The 15,731-nt window shown below is 43.4% G+C and overlaps 1 protein-coding gene across 4 annotated transcripts; it reads right to left on the bottom strand.

The window, feature by feature from the left end:
• Window positions 1–240: 240 nt before the first annotated feature.
• On the bottom strand, window positions 241–14,949 carry ZNF287 (zinc finger protein 287). 4 transcript variants are annotated; one of them, XM_059877992.1, is made up of 7 exons: window positions 14,700–14,949; window positions 14,070–14,129; window positions 13,381–13,980; window positions 12,606–12,706; window positions 10,793–10,919; window positions 10,269–10,355; window positions 241–4,636 (listed from the first exon to the last, which is right to left on the bottom strand). In XM_059877992.1, exons 3-7 carry the CDS (start codon window positions 13,781–13,783, stop codon window positions 3,081–3,083), a joined length of 2,274 nt encoding a protein of 757 aa, XP_059733975.1. In that variant the 5' UTR covers window positions 13,784–13,980; window positions 14,070–14,129; window positions 14,700–14,949; the 3' UTR covers window positions 241–3,080. The 4 variants fall into 4 exon arrangements, with proteins under 4 accessions (XP_059733975.1, XP_024835812.1, XP_024835815.1 ...); XM_024980044.2 differs by lacking the exon at window positions 14,070–14,129; NM_001205803.1 differs by lacking the exons at window positions 14,070–14,129; window positions 14,700–14,949 and having other exon boundaries at window positions 2,481–4,636; window positions 13,381–13,783.
• Window positions 14,950–15,731: the final 782 nt, after the last annotated feature.

Raw genomic sequence — 15,731 nt, 5'->3', positions numbered from 1 at the left:
AAAAAAAGTCCTGGAAAACAAACCTTAAGGCAGGAAGCTATTCTGGGTGGAAGGAACAGACAAGCATCTGTATGGCTTGAAGATGGAAACACAGACTGAGTGCTTGGTAGTTGGGAGTTAATGTTCATTTTTTGAGATATGTAATATTATTGTGGGTTTTAGGAGATGCATGGTTAGTCTTAAGGGGTGAAATGTCTGTAAGTTACTCTCCAGTTGTTCAGTAAAAAATATGGCAAAATGTTAATTTTTGAATCTAGGTGGATATATATAGTTCATTTTATTTAACTTTTCTGTATATTTGAACATTTCATAATAAAAAGTTGTGGAAAATAATACTACCTGTTTAAAAAAAAAAAAACTTCAAAGCATGGATCAGACAACTGTAAAAGTGGGAAAAACATGAAGATCTAGGCTTCTCCACGATTATTATTATAAGGGCATCAACTGCCTCAGTGTTTTCAGTGGAAGACCTTATAAATGTATTATTTACACAAAACACACAAAGGTAGGAAACACAGATTAATGCAAAGAAAGGTGCTATGGACTGTAACACTCCACACTTTCTTTCCAGGAGAATAAAGTATAAGGTATGAAGTGCTGTTACAAAAATTGCACCTTAAATACAATGGTTACTTTTTTAACATAACTATGGCATGAGCATAATCTGAGAATTATGCAACCTTGAGAAAACCTGCACTTTGTGAAGGGTGATTCCATGACATCGAGGTTAACTAGGAGGACAAGGGGAAAGCAGCTTCTTGAAGAAAACGCTCAAGAAGAGAACCTGGAAGATGCTGGCACTCCAGGTCCTTTGCCACCTCCCCCTCAGGTCTTTGCAATATCCAAATGAAGCTGCATGGTCCACACAGGCTTCCAGTGTTATTTATGGCACCAGAATTTATATCAGGTTTTCCTCACCTAGCTCAGGAAAGCTTATATAAAGATGTCCCGTGACATTTTAGGAATATCCCCACTAATAAGATTTGGGGATTCTGGTTCTTCATTTTGAAGTCATTCCTATTAGTAACAAATGGCCAATATTTGTTACATATTTCTTTGCATGTATGCACCAAAAACTATAAAGATTTGCCAATTTCACACATCAGTTACTCTACCTTATTACTCCAGCCTAACTTGACTACATATTCATTAATTCAACCAGCATATCTCAACCACCTACCAAAAGCAAGGCACTGAAGGAACACAAGCAGAAGGGAAGGTCAGCTGTCAGCACATGGTCTGAAATTCTCAGAGTACAATGCTGTGGACAGTACATACAGTAGTGGTTTCACCTATTTCTAATTGTGTTTCTACCAGTTTTCCTTGTGTGCTGCTTGGGGCCCCACAGTTATTACTGTGTAATAATTACTGCAACAGTGATAGTTTCTGCATCATTGCTTTTTCCAATGAAATGTACCGTTATCTTAAGAGTAATCCCTATTTTACTTACATGTATGAAGAGTACCAATTTTAGTGATTCTTTTGAAACCAGTCATTTCAATTTTAGTTTCTTCTTACATAAATAGGCTGGTTTGCTTTTTCATTCACGTGGCCACTCTTACTTTCTTAGGTAATCAAGCCTAGTTAACATTTCAGCTGTAAGTAGTCTCTGTATCCTCTTTTCTCACCCTTAAAGTCTTTAGATTTTTTTTTCCCTGACCCACTTTCTGCACTAAACTCAAACCCATTTCCCACTAATTTTTTCCTCATACTGTTTAAATAGCTGCTTTCATTCATTACTTTCTTAAGATAACGGGGTTGCATTTAGCAATCCATTTCAGCAGGTTCTTAGCTTCATTCCATGAAGCACTAGTTAAGATCACGTCCTTGACTTTGTTACCTTTCATTATTTTAGAAAGCTTTCTGTTGCTTCAGTCAGCTGTGACTTTCAGCAGGCAAGCCCTGGAAGGATCTAACTAGGAGGTCTGGGCCCTGAGCACAGCAGGCACTCAAGAAACATGTTTCAAAGGAAGAAACGGACTTTCTACAGTAAGACAGTCACGGGGGAGCCTTAGGGTATGATTTTAGGAGTCAGATGGGGGAAAAAAGGAACTGTGAATTTAGGAATCAGATTGGGGGGTGGGAAGAACTGTATTCTTTTTTTTTCTTCTGATGACAGCTGTCAAAAGCTAGTGTGTGCTTAGCTGTGTCCAACTCTTTGCAACCCCATTCATTGCCTGGAGCCAAAATACTGGAGTGGGTTGCCATTTCCTCCAGGGGATCGTCCCAACCCAGGGATTGAACCTGGGTCTCCTGCATCTCCTGATTGGCAGGGAGATTCTTTACCACTGAGTCACCTGGGAAGCCTGTCAAAAGCTAGGGAGACTCAGGCTATTATGTTTTAGATACTAAATATACCTAAATTTTAAATTGTTTCAATTTTAATTTTTGCCTGTTTAAGAAAATTTATGCATGTGTCTAAGGGTTACAGACACATTAGCTTCTCCTAACAGATCATCTTTCACTAGGCTGCTCTTCCTTTAACATCTCAGTATTTAGAGGAAAGCATAATTAAACAGTGGTCACACAAAAGTCCTTCCTTAACATACTTTCAACCATTTTCTTTTTTGGCAAACCTACTGGCTTCACGTGGCAGTTATGGCATAACAGGAAAAGGGAAGGGGGCCCTTTACATATTTAAGGCTTCAAAGCTGGGAAGAACTAAAGGCTGGAGGGCAGCTCTTCTGTTCTGTCACCCTGGGATTACCCTCTGGTGTGGAAGCTCTACTGGATGGAAGCCTTCCTGTTACAGTACATTCTTAAGGCCTCATGAAGAAGTACTTGAAACTCGGTCTGAGTTAGTGGCTAACAGGTTTCTGGCACTCTTCCTTTCCTACAGTTTCTTTCTGGAATGAACTAAACCAGTATCAAATAAAGGTTATTATGAAGTGAATGTTTTCATCTGAAATTTCACAGTACATTTAAATAGGTTATACTCCCATCACTAATTCCGATACTTCTGCTGAGTGAAAATCTAACCCATATTGCACTTCTTTTGAATAATGTTTTCAACAAGCACAGTACAAAATAAAACGCAGAATGATTAGGTCTGAAAACCTATGCGCAGTCTCCCGGATGCATTAGTTTCGATTTTTGGCACCTGTGTGGACGCGCTGATGCTGGATGAGGTTCGTACTCTGGGTGAAGCTTTTGCCACATATGCGGCACGCATAGGGCTTCTCTCCCGTGTGAATCCTCTGGTGCTGAATAAGGCATGTTCTCTGGCTAAAATCTTTGTTGCATGCGTTACATTTATAGGGTCTCTCTCCAGTATGAGTTCTCTGATGCTGATTAAGTGATGAGGAATAAATGAACGCCTTCCCACACTCGTTGCATTTGTAGGGTTTCTCTCCAGTGTGAATCCTTTGATGCTGAGTAAGGTTGGCACCCTGTCTATATGCTTTCCCACATATGTTGCATTTAAATGGTTTTTCACCATTGTGAATCCTCTGGTGCTGAGTAAGGTGAACGCTCTGGCTGAATGCTTTCCCACACACGCTGCACTTATAGGGTTTCTCCCCAGTATGTGTTCTGTGATGCTGGGTGAGGTTTGCACTCTGGCTGAAGGCTTTCCCACATATGCTACATATATAGGACTTCTCTCCAGTGTGAGTGGTCTGGTGCTGAATAAGTGTGGAGGAGTGAGCGAAGGCTTTTCCACATTCGTTACATTTGTAACACTTCTCTCCAGAGTGAATTCTCTGATGTCGAATAAGGTAAGTGCTCTGACTGAATACTTTCCAGCACTCATTGCATTTATATGGTTTTTTTCCTGTGTGTATCTTCTGATGCTGGAGGAGGTGTGTGCTCTGGCTGAAGGTCTTCCCACATTCGTTGCATATGTAAGGTTTTTCACCAGTATGAACTCTCTGGTGATTAATGAGTGATGAGCTGTGGCTGAAGGTTTTACCGCATTCCAAGCACTTGTAGGGTTTCTCTCCCGTGTGTGTCCTCTGGTGGATGGTGAGGTGAGCACGCTGGCTGAAGTCTTTCCCACAGTCATCACACTTGTAGGGCTTCTCTCCTGTGTGGATCCGCTGGTGGATGGTGAGGTGGGCACGCTGGCTGAAGGCTTTCCCGCACTGGTGGCATTCATAGGGTTTCTCTCCTGTGTGCATCCTCTGATGTGCAATGAGGGATGAGACGTGTCTGAACTCTTTGCCGCACTCTTCACATTCGTAAGACTTCTCTTTGGCATGGCTGTTTTGGTGTGCGATGAGGGACGGGTACTTCCTGAACTTCTTCCCACACACCTTACACTTATAAGGCTTCTCTCCGGGGTATATTTTCCTGTGTACGACGCCGGGGATGAAGGTCTTGTCTTCATCGTACATGAAAGTTTTATTGTCTGACTGGGTACCAAACTGCATAATTAGGTTTGAATGCTTTTCAAAATCACTTCTATATATATCATATTTATAGTCTTCGACAGGACCATCTTCTTGTGAAAGGACTGACTTCTTAACACCGAAATGTCTCCTTTTGGTGGGAATTCTCCTGAAGGTCTCTGCCACTTGCCCCTCCATTCTGTCATCATAGTCAGAGGGTTCTTCCAGTTTGATGAGCTTGATTCCATCCTTTTTGAGTTTAGAAACATTTTCCACCAGAGTACACTCTTGGGCTTTGGTTTCCCATTCTGAAATTAAAAAAATACATATAAAAAAGTCTTCCTCTGTTTGGAGAAAGGAAACTGCTAAAGTAGAAACAAAATAATGAACATGAATAAAATGCCTAAAAAGACTGTGGCTTTGACAGCCTCAACATTGTCCTCAACGTTCAGGAAAGGAGGATAAAACAGCAGAAAACAGGCCTAAATAGTTGAAGGAGGAGCAGCTCCCCTCTATTTAACACTAGCGTGGAGTTACTAGGATAGGTGAGGTCAGGCAACAGAGCTAAGAAGTGAAAACAAATGATGAACAACGTGGTATGACTTTCATTACATAATCATTTATAATCATGTAAGTTAATTTACATAACAGGTCATAAAGCAGGCTGGCTGTCACCACCCCTCCTTCCAATCTACCCTGGACACCATCATGATATCCTGGGCAGTTTCATGGCATGTGTCCCTGCTTTAATACTTAGAGTAACTCCTACAGCCTTGGAGCAGTGGTCCAGACCCTCAGCGTAAGCATCACTGTCACCTGAAACACATCAAGTGACTGGGATCCTCCCAGACATCCTGAGGCAGAAACCCTGGGAGTAGGGCTGAGCCCTCCAGGAAGTTTAAATCACACTGAAGTTTCAGGATCAGTGGCTTAAAGGATGAAAGTTAAAGGAAAAAAAAGTTAAAATACCTCCATTCAGTTCTCAGGCCCCAAATAATCTACCCTTTTCTATTGTACTCTCCCCTCTTCCACACCTCACATTCACCTTAAAGTTCGACATTATCCACATATCTTACAACTGTGTCCTCATCATCTTCTGAAGGTGCCACTAATTCCAGACTCCAGATTTCTCTTATGACACCTTCACCTATTAAGAAAGATGCTTATGGCCCAGCTCATGTTTCTTTCTCCTTCTTAGAATCCTAAAGTACAGATTAAGTTGAATCATACAAAACTGCCTTGTATATAGGTCAAAATGGCAGAATATCAGCAGTTTCATATAGTTCAACTTAATATCATGTTGGGCCGATGGCAGAAGTTGGCCTTACATCATTTCATAGTTTTGTGTGTTTATTTCCAACTCAGATGCAAACTCTGGAAATGGCTTATCCTTCTCTTACATTTCCTTCAGAAAAAGGCATAAGACTCTGGATATGGAGGCCACTCAAGTGAACCTGGTAAAATAAATGATGATACCTTGCTGTAAAATGGTGAACTCAAACGAAAGCATGTGCACGTGTGCGCACACACACACAGGGACCCCAAAACCTGACTGCAAAGCCATCAAATATTCATTTGTTGATGCCTATGTTTCATTATGATGACGTAAAACAAATTTAAGCTACACCACCTTTGAAATCAGGTAAGAAACTTGTAACTTGAAAATATTAAGAATCATATAATGAAACATCAAATAGACTTTATAATACAGTACAAACAATACTGGATTGTTCAGAAACTTTCTAAGTTGCAGATCAAAGTAGGATATTTACAAATATATCCATTCAGTAGACTCATCCATCAGTAAAGGACTAGTTAGAATAGGAGACAATGGAATAGTAGGTACATTGACCTGAAAAAGTGTTCAGGACATATTAACAGGAAAAAAAGAGAGAGAAAATGGTATGTAGGGAAAGATCCCATCAGTGTAAAGATGTGTATCTCCGACTCCTCACCCCAAACCAGGGCCCTCTCCCCTCAGATCAGCATTCTCTGCATGCGTGCACATACATGTGGTTAAGCAAAGGGAGACATGTATTTTGTTGCTCTGCCTTGTGCTGCTTCGATTTACATACTACTTTTATTACTTCGATTCAAATACAAAAATTAGACATTACAAAATGCTTAGGAGTAATGTTAAATGAAAAAAGCAGTATTATGACTAGCATGAAAACTCATTACAACTAGGTAAATATTATCAAGATGCCAACAATGGGATTTTTAAGCTTCAAAAAATATTTTCTGATTTTCAAGAAATTGCCTGTATTTCTTTATTATTTAGTACTACAAATGTTGATATATTACTTTATCTAGTGGAAAAAAATTTAAAAACAACTTTCTTAAACCAGGATTTATTACTCCCTCCTTAAAAAAAAAATAAATAAAATGAGAACGTAATGGAATGCATGGGAAAGTGTGTGTATGTATGTATGTGTATATGTGTGTGTTTGTGTATGTATGTGTGTGTGTATATATATACACACACACACATATACACACACACATATTATGGTTTCTGAGGTGGCTCAGCAGTAAAGAATCCACCTGCCAATGCAGGAGATGCAAGACACGGGTTCCATCCCTGAGTTGGGAAAATCCCCTGGAGCAGGAAATGGCAATCTGCTCCAGTATTCTTGTTGGGAAAATACCATGGACAGAAGAGCCTGGAAGGCTACATTCCATGGGGCTGCAGAGCTGGACACAGCTGGGCGACTGAGCACAAGCACAGGAGTAGTGTGTATATAAAGACAAGCGAGTCCCAGAAACTGGGTTTAGCTTCTATGTGATCAGAATCGGTCTATGACAGAATGTCCCCTACACCTGAAAAGGAAGTGCTAAAGTTATAATTGGGGACTTCCCTGGTGGTCTAGTGGCTAAGACTCCTAGGTTCCAAAGCAGGGGGCCTGGGTTCAATCCTTGGTAAGGGAATTAAATCCCACATGCTGCAAACTAAAGACTTGGTACAGCCAAATAAATAAATAAAATAAAGTTATAATTAACAAGCTTAAAGTAACAAGCCAAAATGATGACGACAAAGAAATGGCTACTGTAAGCATACATTCTTAAACCAATGAGACCACTAAGCAGGGCTTAAATATGTATATATAACTAACCAGAAAGAATGGATTAAAAGCATAAGGTATCACACAGTGGTGTAATATTTCTAGCAGGAGAGATCAGTGTTGATCAGGCTACCAAGGGAGGGATATCAAGGATGGGGGGAGGTCTGGTCTGAACCTGAAGAAATAGGTGGTCCTGTATGATGTAAAGAACCATGAACTTCTAAGACAGGACTTCTAAGACAGGCCATCAGAGACCAACACAGATGCTCGAACTGTGAGTTGTCAAAGTTCCCACTCCTCAAACACGACTGATGAGATGTTGTAACCAAAGGTTCAACTTACACCTCTCTGAGCCACTAAGAAAGTAAAACCCTTAGAGGCCCCAAATCAAGTAATAGCAGAAGACCGGGAGTCTTGGAAGTTGACGCTGACTGCCCGAAAAACTCCTCCATCGTGTTGATGGCCTCCAGCTGCCCATTAAGGGTGCAAGGGGTTTGGGGGCCAGAAGACAGAGCTTGTAGCCAACCAGGAGGGGCAGGGGGTGGGAGCCTGTATGCTCTGTGCCACACCCTCTTTATAGAGGATGGGCTAGAAAAACAAACAAAACGCAAAAGCTCACCTCAACTGAAGAAGAGGAACTTGCCTTTCTCAGTTTTGTGCTCTTTGGTGGGAGCAAAATCCGCCCCCCCCAATAGGCCCCCTTTTGGGGGTTTGTAGCCTTAATTCAACCTAAATTATCTGAAAAACTGAAGTGGCCCCAAAGGGGCAGTGCCTCCCAGAAGACTGTCCTGACTGCAGTGCAGGGCTAGTTCCATCCTGCCACATGTTTTCTCAGTATTTAGACTGTGCTAAAATCACTCCCTAAATAATTTGGTGTATATTTTGTGTCACTCTGCCAACTAAAGCCAATAGGCCATAAATTATAAGAAGAATTAGTTTGTCAAGTAGCACCTTTAAAATACCTGGTGATCAGATAAAGTTACCTTTTTAAAAAAATGAAGCAATCGGCTCTAAGGGAGCATATTATTCTCTGTGATTACTATTTAATTTACTGTTACGACTATATTCCAGCATTGATACTGGTAGACAACCAGAAATCAGTGCCTTAAAAAAGGAGGGGTGGTGGATAGGAAAGGAAATGCAAATGAGTACAATGTACTTCTTTTCTACACAAAAGGAGAGCTAAGACTATATTTATGATTTATCTCTGCAAAGAGAAACACAGGAAGGATAAACCAGAGACAAGTGAACAGAGTAAACTGCACAGAGTGGGTTGGAACAGGGCAGGAGGGAAGACAGCACACGCTTTTCTCTACAGTTTTCACTTCTGAACCATGTTAATGCTTTTACAGACTCAAAAATATAAGATTAAACAAAAAATAATCAAGAAATAAGAAAATACTAAAACTGAACCCAAATGGAATCAAACAAGCTCAAATGTACATGGAACTGTTAAGAAAACCAGAAGGGAAGAATTCAAGTAACTCTGAACCCAGCATCCTTGGTGGATATCCTTGTGTATACTTGGTGGAATATTTCCTGAGGACAAGAAGGCGTTCTGAATATTACCTGAACAGTCTGTTATTTCAGCGATATAATTCTGAAACCATTCTTGTGTGTATTATTATGACAGAGCAAATGAGTAGACAGATATACTGATGCTGGGAACCAGGTGACTCACTGTGGGAAAGAAGTAGAAAGTGGATACGGGAAGGTACAAGATGGACCTTGTGATGCTGAACTGGAATTTGAGTTACCAGTATGAATCCAGGTTTCAAGAAACCCACACACACAGCTCTACCTACTGAACTGATCTAGAAGCAATGGTACCCAGGTTAGTGAACACCCTCATTGCCCAGATTCTGGCTTCTCATCACTAATCTCCACTACAATGAACCACTGTTCCTCAGAGAAATTCCAGGTCTAAGGTGGGCATGAGGTGTGCCTACAGACCATCCTCTGCCAGGAAGCCAGGAACACTGAAACATGGATGGAGATGCCTCAAAAGGACATTTGGGCTGAAAGGCGGCCATCACCCACATTTGGGACAACTGATAATTAAAAGCAACTTCCCCACCCCACAAATGGAATGGACCAATAATACACTGAATTTTTAAAAATGCCGTTAGTCCGTAGTGACACGTACACATAAGAACGGGATGGGAGGAGGGATAGCTGTTTTTTACAGATAAGTAATTTCGAATAGATGAAGAATTAGAAAATCACCATTTTTCAACCTGCAATGTAATAAAGCAAGGATCTTCAGTGGACGCTACGAACCTTAAATGAAAGATCATCAGGGACTGGAATAGTCATTCTAGGTGTCAATCCACAGATGACTACACAGATGTAGGAACTGTGTGAATTCGGCAAACAGGTAGAGACTTCTGTCCGTATAGCTCTGGCTTTACATGTTTTCACAATTTCTGGTCTTGTAAACATGTTATCTTTTTAAATAATGAGAAAATAAAAAAGGAAGAACTGAGGTAGGAGACTAGAGGCAGGTGGATACAGGATTTTGTCAATAGACAGAGTAAAAGAAATTCAAAAAGATGTCGAAAGGGTTTGAAATTTAAGATCTTAGGGGACGTTCATGTGTGCTTAAGAACACAAGGAGGGAACACAAGGAAAGCCCCCGACAGAGCTCTAACAGAGGGAAACCAAGGGTCATGGAGAAGTACAAGATGATATATGGTAGACCTTTTCCTGAAGACGGGATCTGGAAAGAAGCATCACCGAGCAGCTCAGTCATCTCGACAAGCTGGGGTGTCTCTGTGTACAGTGAGTGACTTGGCCATACTTAAAAACACATCTCACACACTTAGGATAACACAGGCTCTTAAGCACAAAGAATCTTGTCCACTGGTGGTTCTCTCACCTGGACTTGGGCCTTCTAGAATTTCTTTTAGCACCATCCATGGTTCTTCCAACATGGGGATCACAGTTGGTCTATATACTGTAAGTCCTGTCCAGGAGGAACAAAATGAGTTTTACCCTGGAGATAAACAGTCATTCTACTTTTATTAACTGACTTCTTCTTACCCATGAGGACAGACCTCTTACAGGAAAAGAACGATTCAGACACGATCTCATGAATGAGGTCACTGCCCTTTTGGAGCAGGGACAAAAATCTCCCACCACCCTGGAGGATGCGTGTGCAGAGACTGTGGGGGAGGCAGGCGCTGGGCAAGGCGTGGGGTGGCGGTCTTGGGGGGCCGTGCATCGTGGTTCCTGATGACCTTTCACTTTGAAACCTTTCATCTGGGAAAAGGGAGCAGAAATTGGCTGTTTCTGTGCCTGAACAGATGAGCATGTTCACCTCTAGGCCCAACCCACTTTTGAGAGCTGAGGAAAGACAGACTCTGGCATGTGTGTGGTTGGGGGGCACAGACAGACGCTCACCGAGAGAAACCATGTTCCAGTAGTTCTGCAGTGTCACGGTCTTGTACAGTTCCTTCTGCACAGGACGCATGAGCTCCCAGTCCTCCTGGGTGATGTCCACTGCCACATCTTTGAATGTCACAGATTCCTGAAACATCGGAAGGGCACAGTGATGGCACAGGTGCGTGAATGGTGGGGGAACCACAGACTCTCGAGCGTTGGCAGAACCCTAAAGGTTACCACCCAATACTCACCCAGTGTGTGGATGAGCAAACTCAAATGGCCTAGAAGTATGAAAATAAAATCAAATTTACCATTTTTAGTGCAGGCATTGGCAGTTCCATCTTAAAGAAGAAAGGGATGTGAACATAGATGACACAGAGTTGAAAGGTTCGGCTTTTCAAGTGCTGTCTTATGAATTAATGAAATGCGTTATAATTTGACATTTTAAGATATTTTATCTTTCTATTATGGAAAGCAGAGCCCTTCCTCTTCCTTTGTAAAATAAAACTGGTACTAATAACCACACTGAACTACTGAACTTACAGATACATCTTACAGTTTGATAAAGTTAGCATCCCTCTGTTCTTCCTTTGTTAAAAAAAAAAAAATTCTTGGTTACTCTCACATGTTTTTCAAATAAATTTTCTTTCTTTAAAAAACTGTACTGGGATTTTCAAATCACAGTTTAGTGTAAAATTTAGGGAGAGCTGACAATTTTACAATATATAAGGCTTCTTCTTTCATGTCCCATAGAATAACACAGGATTGCAAAATTTATACTATGTTGGGTTCTGGCTATTTTAAATTTGAGGGGGTAATACTATGAATGGAATCTTTTATTTCATTTTATGATCCGATTTTTTCAGGTATATAATAAAATGATTAATTTTTGTAAGCCATTTTCTGTAGTTGTCACTTTACTCAAATTTTCCATTATTGTTTCTAACAGTTTTCCCCTTGATTTCCTTAGTTTTTTTGTAAACATTCATATTATCTATAAGTAATAATTTTACCCTGGTTATCAATTTCAGACCACATATACTTTTACAGTAAACCTTTCTCTTAAGACAGCCTGAGCTGCTCTTCCTTAAGATAACAGAGACTCATAATCAACAGGAACACCGCACAAGTCATGGCCTTTAATTACCTGTTAAACAAAAATAATAACTGTTGTTTAATCTCACTGTGGTCCTCTTGATGACTTACTGTAGTCCAGACTAATGGGTCTCATAATATTTAATGCTCACAATCCAAGAGGAATATTCTTTCATTGGAGTTGAGTAATTTGGGCTACGAGTAGTTAAGCATCTTTGCCCCAAGTCACGGGTTCCGTGGCAGAACCCGGAACCAAATCTAGACACACATGGCTCTGGAGGTCAATGCTTTAGCCTCTATGTGATACTGCTCCTTGAAAATAAAATAGCACCCCTTCCTGCAGTGAGGAAAGGGATGATCAGAAGAAGCAATGGGTCCCATTTCCTGTAAAAGGTGCTCAACCTGCCTTAACAGACCAGGGAGACTTAAGTTGAAAACTGAGGCTTAGGTCTTTGATAGGACTTCTGGGGTAACAGAAGGTAGAGGGCCAGGTTAGAATACGTCCTCACACACGAGGGAGGCATTTTACAATCACAGAAGGAACTGACACTCGGACTCCTCTGGTGGTCCAGTGGTTAAGACTTTGTACTCCCAATGCAGGGGGCCCCAGGTCTGATTCCTGGTCAGGGAACTAAATCCCACATGCTGCAACTAAAGATCCCAAGTGTTGCAACTCAGATGCCCAGCAGGCAAATAAATAAACAAATGTTTTAGAAAGGAAGAAACTGACACTCACTTTGGTAACCAAGTCATTGAACCACCCTGCCTGGAAAGCTTGTCTTCCTTTGGGGTCGTCCTCTGGGGTCTCTTGGGAAAGGGTGAAGTTCTGAGGAGCAGCTGGGAAAGAGAGAGAGAGACCATGATGGAGATCAGAGGTGTCTGAAGAGCCTAGGAAAACTCTTCACCAGTAGATATCTATGGTTTCTTAAAGTGAAGAGGAGTCGGAAGGAAACCAGAAACAGCACCCCTGCTGCAAAGAACTAGAGGGAAGGGGCAGTGACTCACCTGAAGACCCTGGCACAGGCCTCAAAAACAAGTCGGCTCTGGGACTCCTCGGAATAGGTGCCAAACTCACAATTTCCCACTAAACCCTCACGTGATAGAAATTTTGCGAGTTTTCTTTTTACTTAGTAAAGAAATATTTCCTGGATAATTTCCTAGCTATTTGGAAGCACAAGTTAAAAAACTAAATAAAATCCAGTTCACGAAACAAATTATTTACTGTCAAAAGGTTCAAACATCTGTAGGGAACCTCCTGAGGCTCACACAGGGGTCATCTATTGTGCCTGGCCACTGTTTTACAAGACACATTGTCTGCGATCAGAGAACATGGGCTGGGTTCTGAGCAGGTAGAAGGGGAATGCCGTATAGAAGGGGGTTCAGGTGAAGCGGGTCCTCACTCACTCCCTGAGCTCCGTTCTCCTTATCACCTCCAAGGGCTGTTCTCTGACATGAGGGCTGTTTCCTTGGATCACCCTGGGCTCCTCCCCCCTCTGCCCTACAAGTCTTACCTTCTTCTTTCAGAATCTGAGTCAAGTCCTCCACCAGTGTCACCACCTCCTCGCTGTTCCTCGGGTACTGGGACTTCACCCACGTCCGAACCTCCCCAGGCAGGATGCTCAGGAACTGCTCCAGAACCAGCAGCTCCAGGATTTGCTCCTTTGAGTGAATCTCGGGTCTCAGCCACTTAAGGCAGAGCTCTCGGAGCTGGTTCAAGGCTTTCCGAGGACCGGCCAGGTCTGGGTACGGGAAGTTCCTGAAATTCTGCCGACAGGTCTCAGTGTCACGCAGGAGTCTCAAGGCGAGGATTTCCTTCTCAGCATTTCGGGGTCCACTCTGAGCCTTGTCTGTCTTCCATGTTAGCAGGACTTGGGCGCGAGAAGAACTGGTCGTCCTCCTGCTTGGGGAGAACATTGCTACAAACAGGAGAGTCAATCTGGCAACAGCCTTTATTTCTCCAGGTCAGAGCCAAGTGCTTGAAGTCACATGCTAGAGCCACTGAGACATTTACGGAGGGCTGCTGCAGCCAGGGGCTGAACAGAGGCTAGGAGGAGTCAGCTGTCTTCCTTACAAATTCTGAGCCCAGAACTCGTAGGGATGGGGAACAGACCCTGAAACACAGGAATGGACCACAAGGTCAGGAATTCCTGGTGCTCTCTGCCAGACACACAAACAGAAATAGCCCACTTAGAGACCTTACCAATTGGGCACCAGTTGGGACTGCCATAAAAGAGTGGTGCTAGATGCAACGACTTGAATCCTGAGCAAAAACACAGGTCAAACTTCTAACTTGTACAGGAAAAAAAAAAAGCCTCAGTATTTTAGTCATTGATAATACACAAGCTGTAATGACTGAAGTGACTCTCAAAAACAACAGCATATCTGTTACTTCGAACAAACTGGGAGAACTTTTTAAAGCGTTCAAGGTTGGGGAAAAGGGGCGAGCCATCCACCTGCTCTGCATATCCTTGCCAGTCAGTCCAAGCCCATCACTACCTGAGGTCTGGGACGGAAAAGCAGCAGAAGGGATCCGTGTGACTTGAAGCCTGTGCACAGCTTCTACAGGACAATTCTTTAGGAATCTGGAACCAGTTTTCCCACGGAAAACCTCACTGCAGGCCTGACACCACCTGTCCACGGTCTCCTCCTCCGAGCCCCCCTCAACCGCACCGTGTCCCCTAAAGCCGGCTGCTCACTAGGCCTGCAGGGCAGAGGCGCCCCTGGCCTCCTCACCCGGCGGGGTCCTCCTAACTCCGCAGTCTGAAGGTCGCGGGCAGCTGCGTGGGGTCTGCCCTGCAGCCCCCACCCCTCAGGCCGCCCGCATCCTAACCTGTGGCCGGACCGGCGGACGCGCTGCGGAGCGGCCCTAGAGGCCCCGGGCAACAATGGCGGCTGGCGCTGCGCCTGCGTGGCGGGCTCAGTTCCGCGCTGCAGAGGGGCCTCCGCCCGCCACGTCTCGTCCCGGAGGGCACGGAGCCTCGGCCGGAGCCGCCAGTCCAGCCCGGTCCTAGGAAGCCCGGCCCGGAACCACCGAGCCCCGGCTCCGCCGTGACCTCGCCTCGGCGCCACTGCGCATGTGCGCAGGGAGGACGCTGCGCGCCCGCGGAGCCAATCGGAAGCCGCGCCGGCCCCACGGCCGGAGCCGCGGATAGTGAACCCGTTTCCGTGGCAACCTCCTCCACCCACCCCTGTGAATTGCTCGGTAGCCGGCGAGGTTCTGAGCGGGCTTTAAAGTTCCCCTGGGCAGAGGCAGATGTGGTAGATGACTGAGAGAGATGTCGGGGAGCAACAGTATCTGGAAAAAGGGATGCGGATGAGGGGAGGGGGCGGTTGTAACCCTGCGCGAATCAACTTGAGAAAGTTGGTGCCTGAATTCTAGAGGAAGGATGGGCAGGGAAGATGTGGGTCTTAAGGCAGAAAGACCCAAAGTGTTGGTTCTTTACTATTCACTGTTAAAGACTCTGAGTCCCTCCTCAGGAATCTGATTCTGAGACTTTCAGATTGGAAACAAGAACAACATCCTGCATCACGTTTATAAATACTCACAACATACCAAAAAAATGCCTGAAAATAAAAGAATGAAAAACATACAAGTGTTCTCATTATATACGGCTGTGTTGGCAAATCACCCCCAAACTTAACGGTGTTAAAGAAGAAGCATTTTATTATGTTTATGGATTCTGTGGGTCAAGAATTTGGAAGGTGAACAGTGCCTGTGGCTTTTCTCTGATCCGTTTGTTTCTGGAGCCTCAGTTGAGAACATGATTTGATGGCAGGGAGGGTCCTCTTTCAAGCTGTATCTGTACTCACGTGTCTCCTGGTTGGGCTGAGATGGCTTAAGGATAAGCTCAGTTTGGACATG

The sequence above is a fragment of the Bos taurus genome, chromosome 19 (assembly GCF_002263795.3).
Source record: "Bos taurus isolate L1 Dominette 01449 registration number 42190680 breed Hereford chromosome 19, ARS-UCD2.0, whole genome shotgun sequence".
NCBI classification, from domain to species: domain Eukaryota; kingdom Metazoa; phylum Chordata; class Mammalia; order Artiodactyla; family Bovidae; genus Bos; species Bos taurus.
Note: the sequence above shows the minus strand (reverse complement) of the source record. Positions and strands in the feature narration are given on the sequence as shown.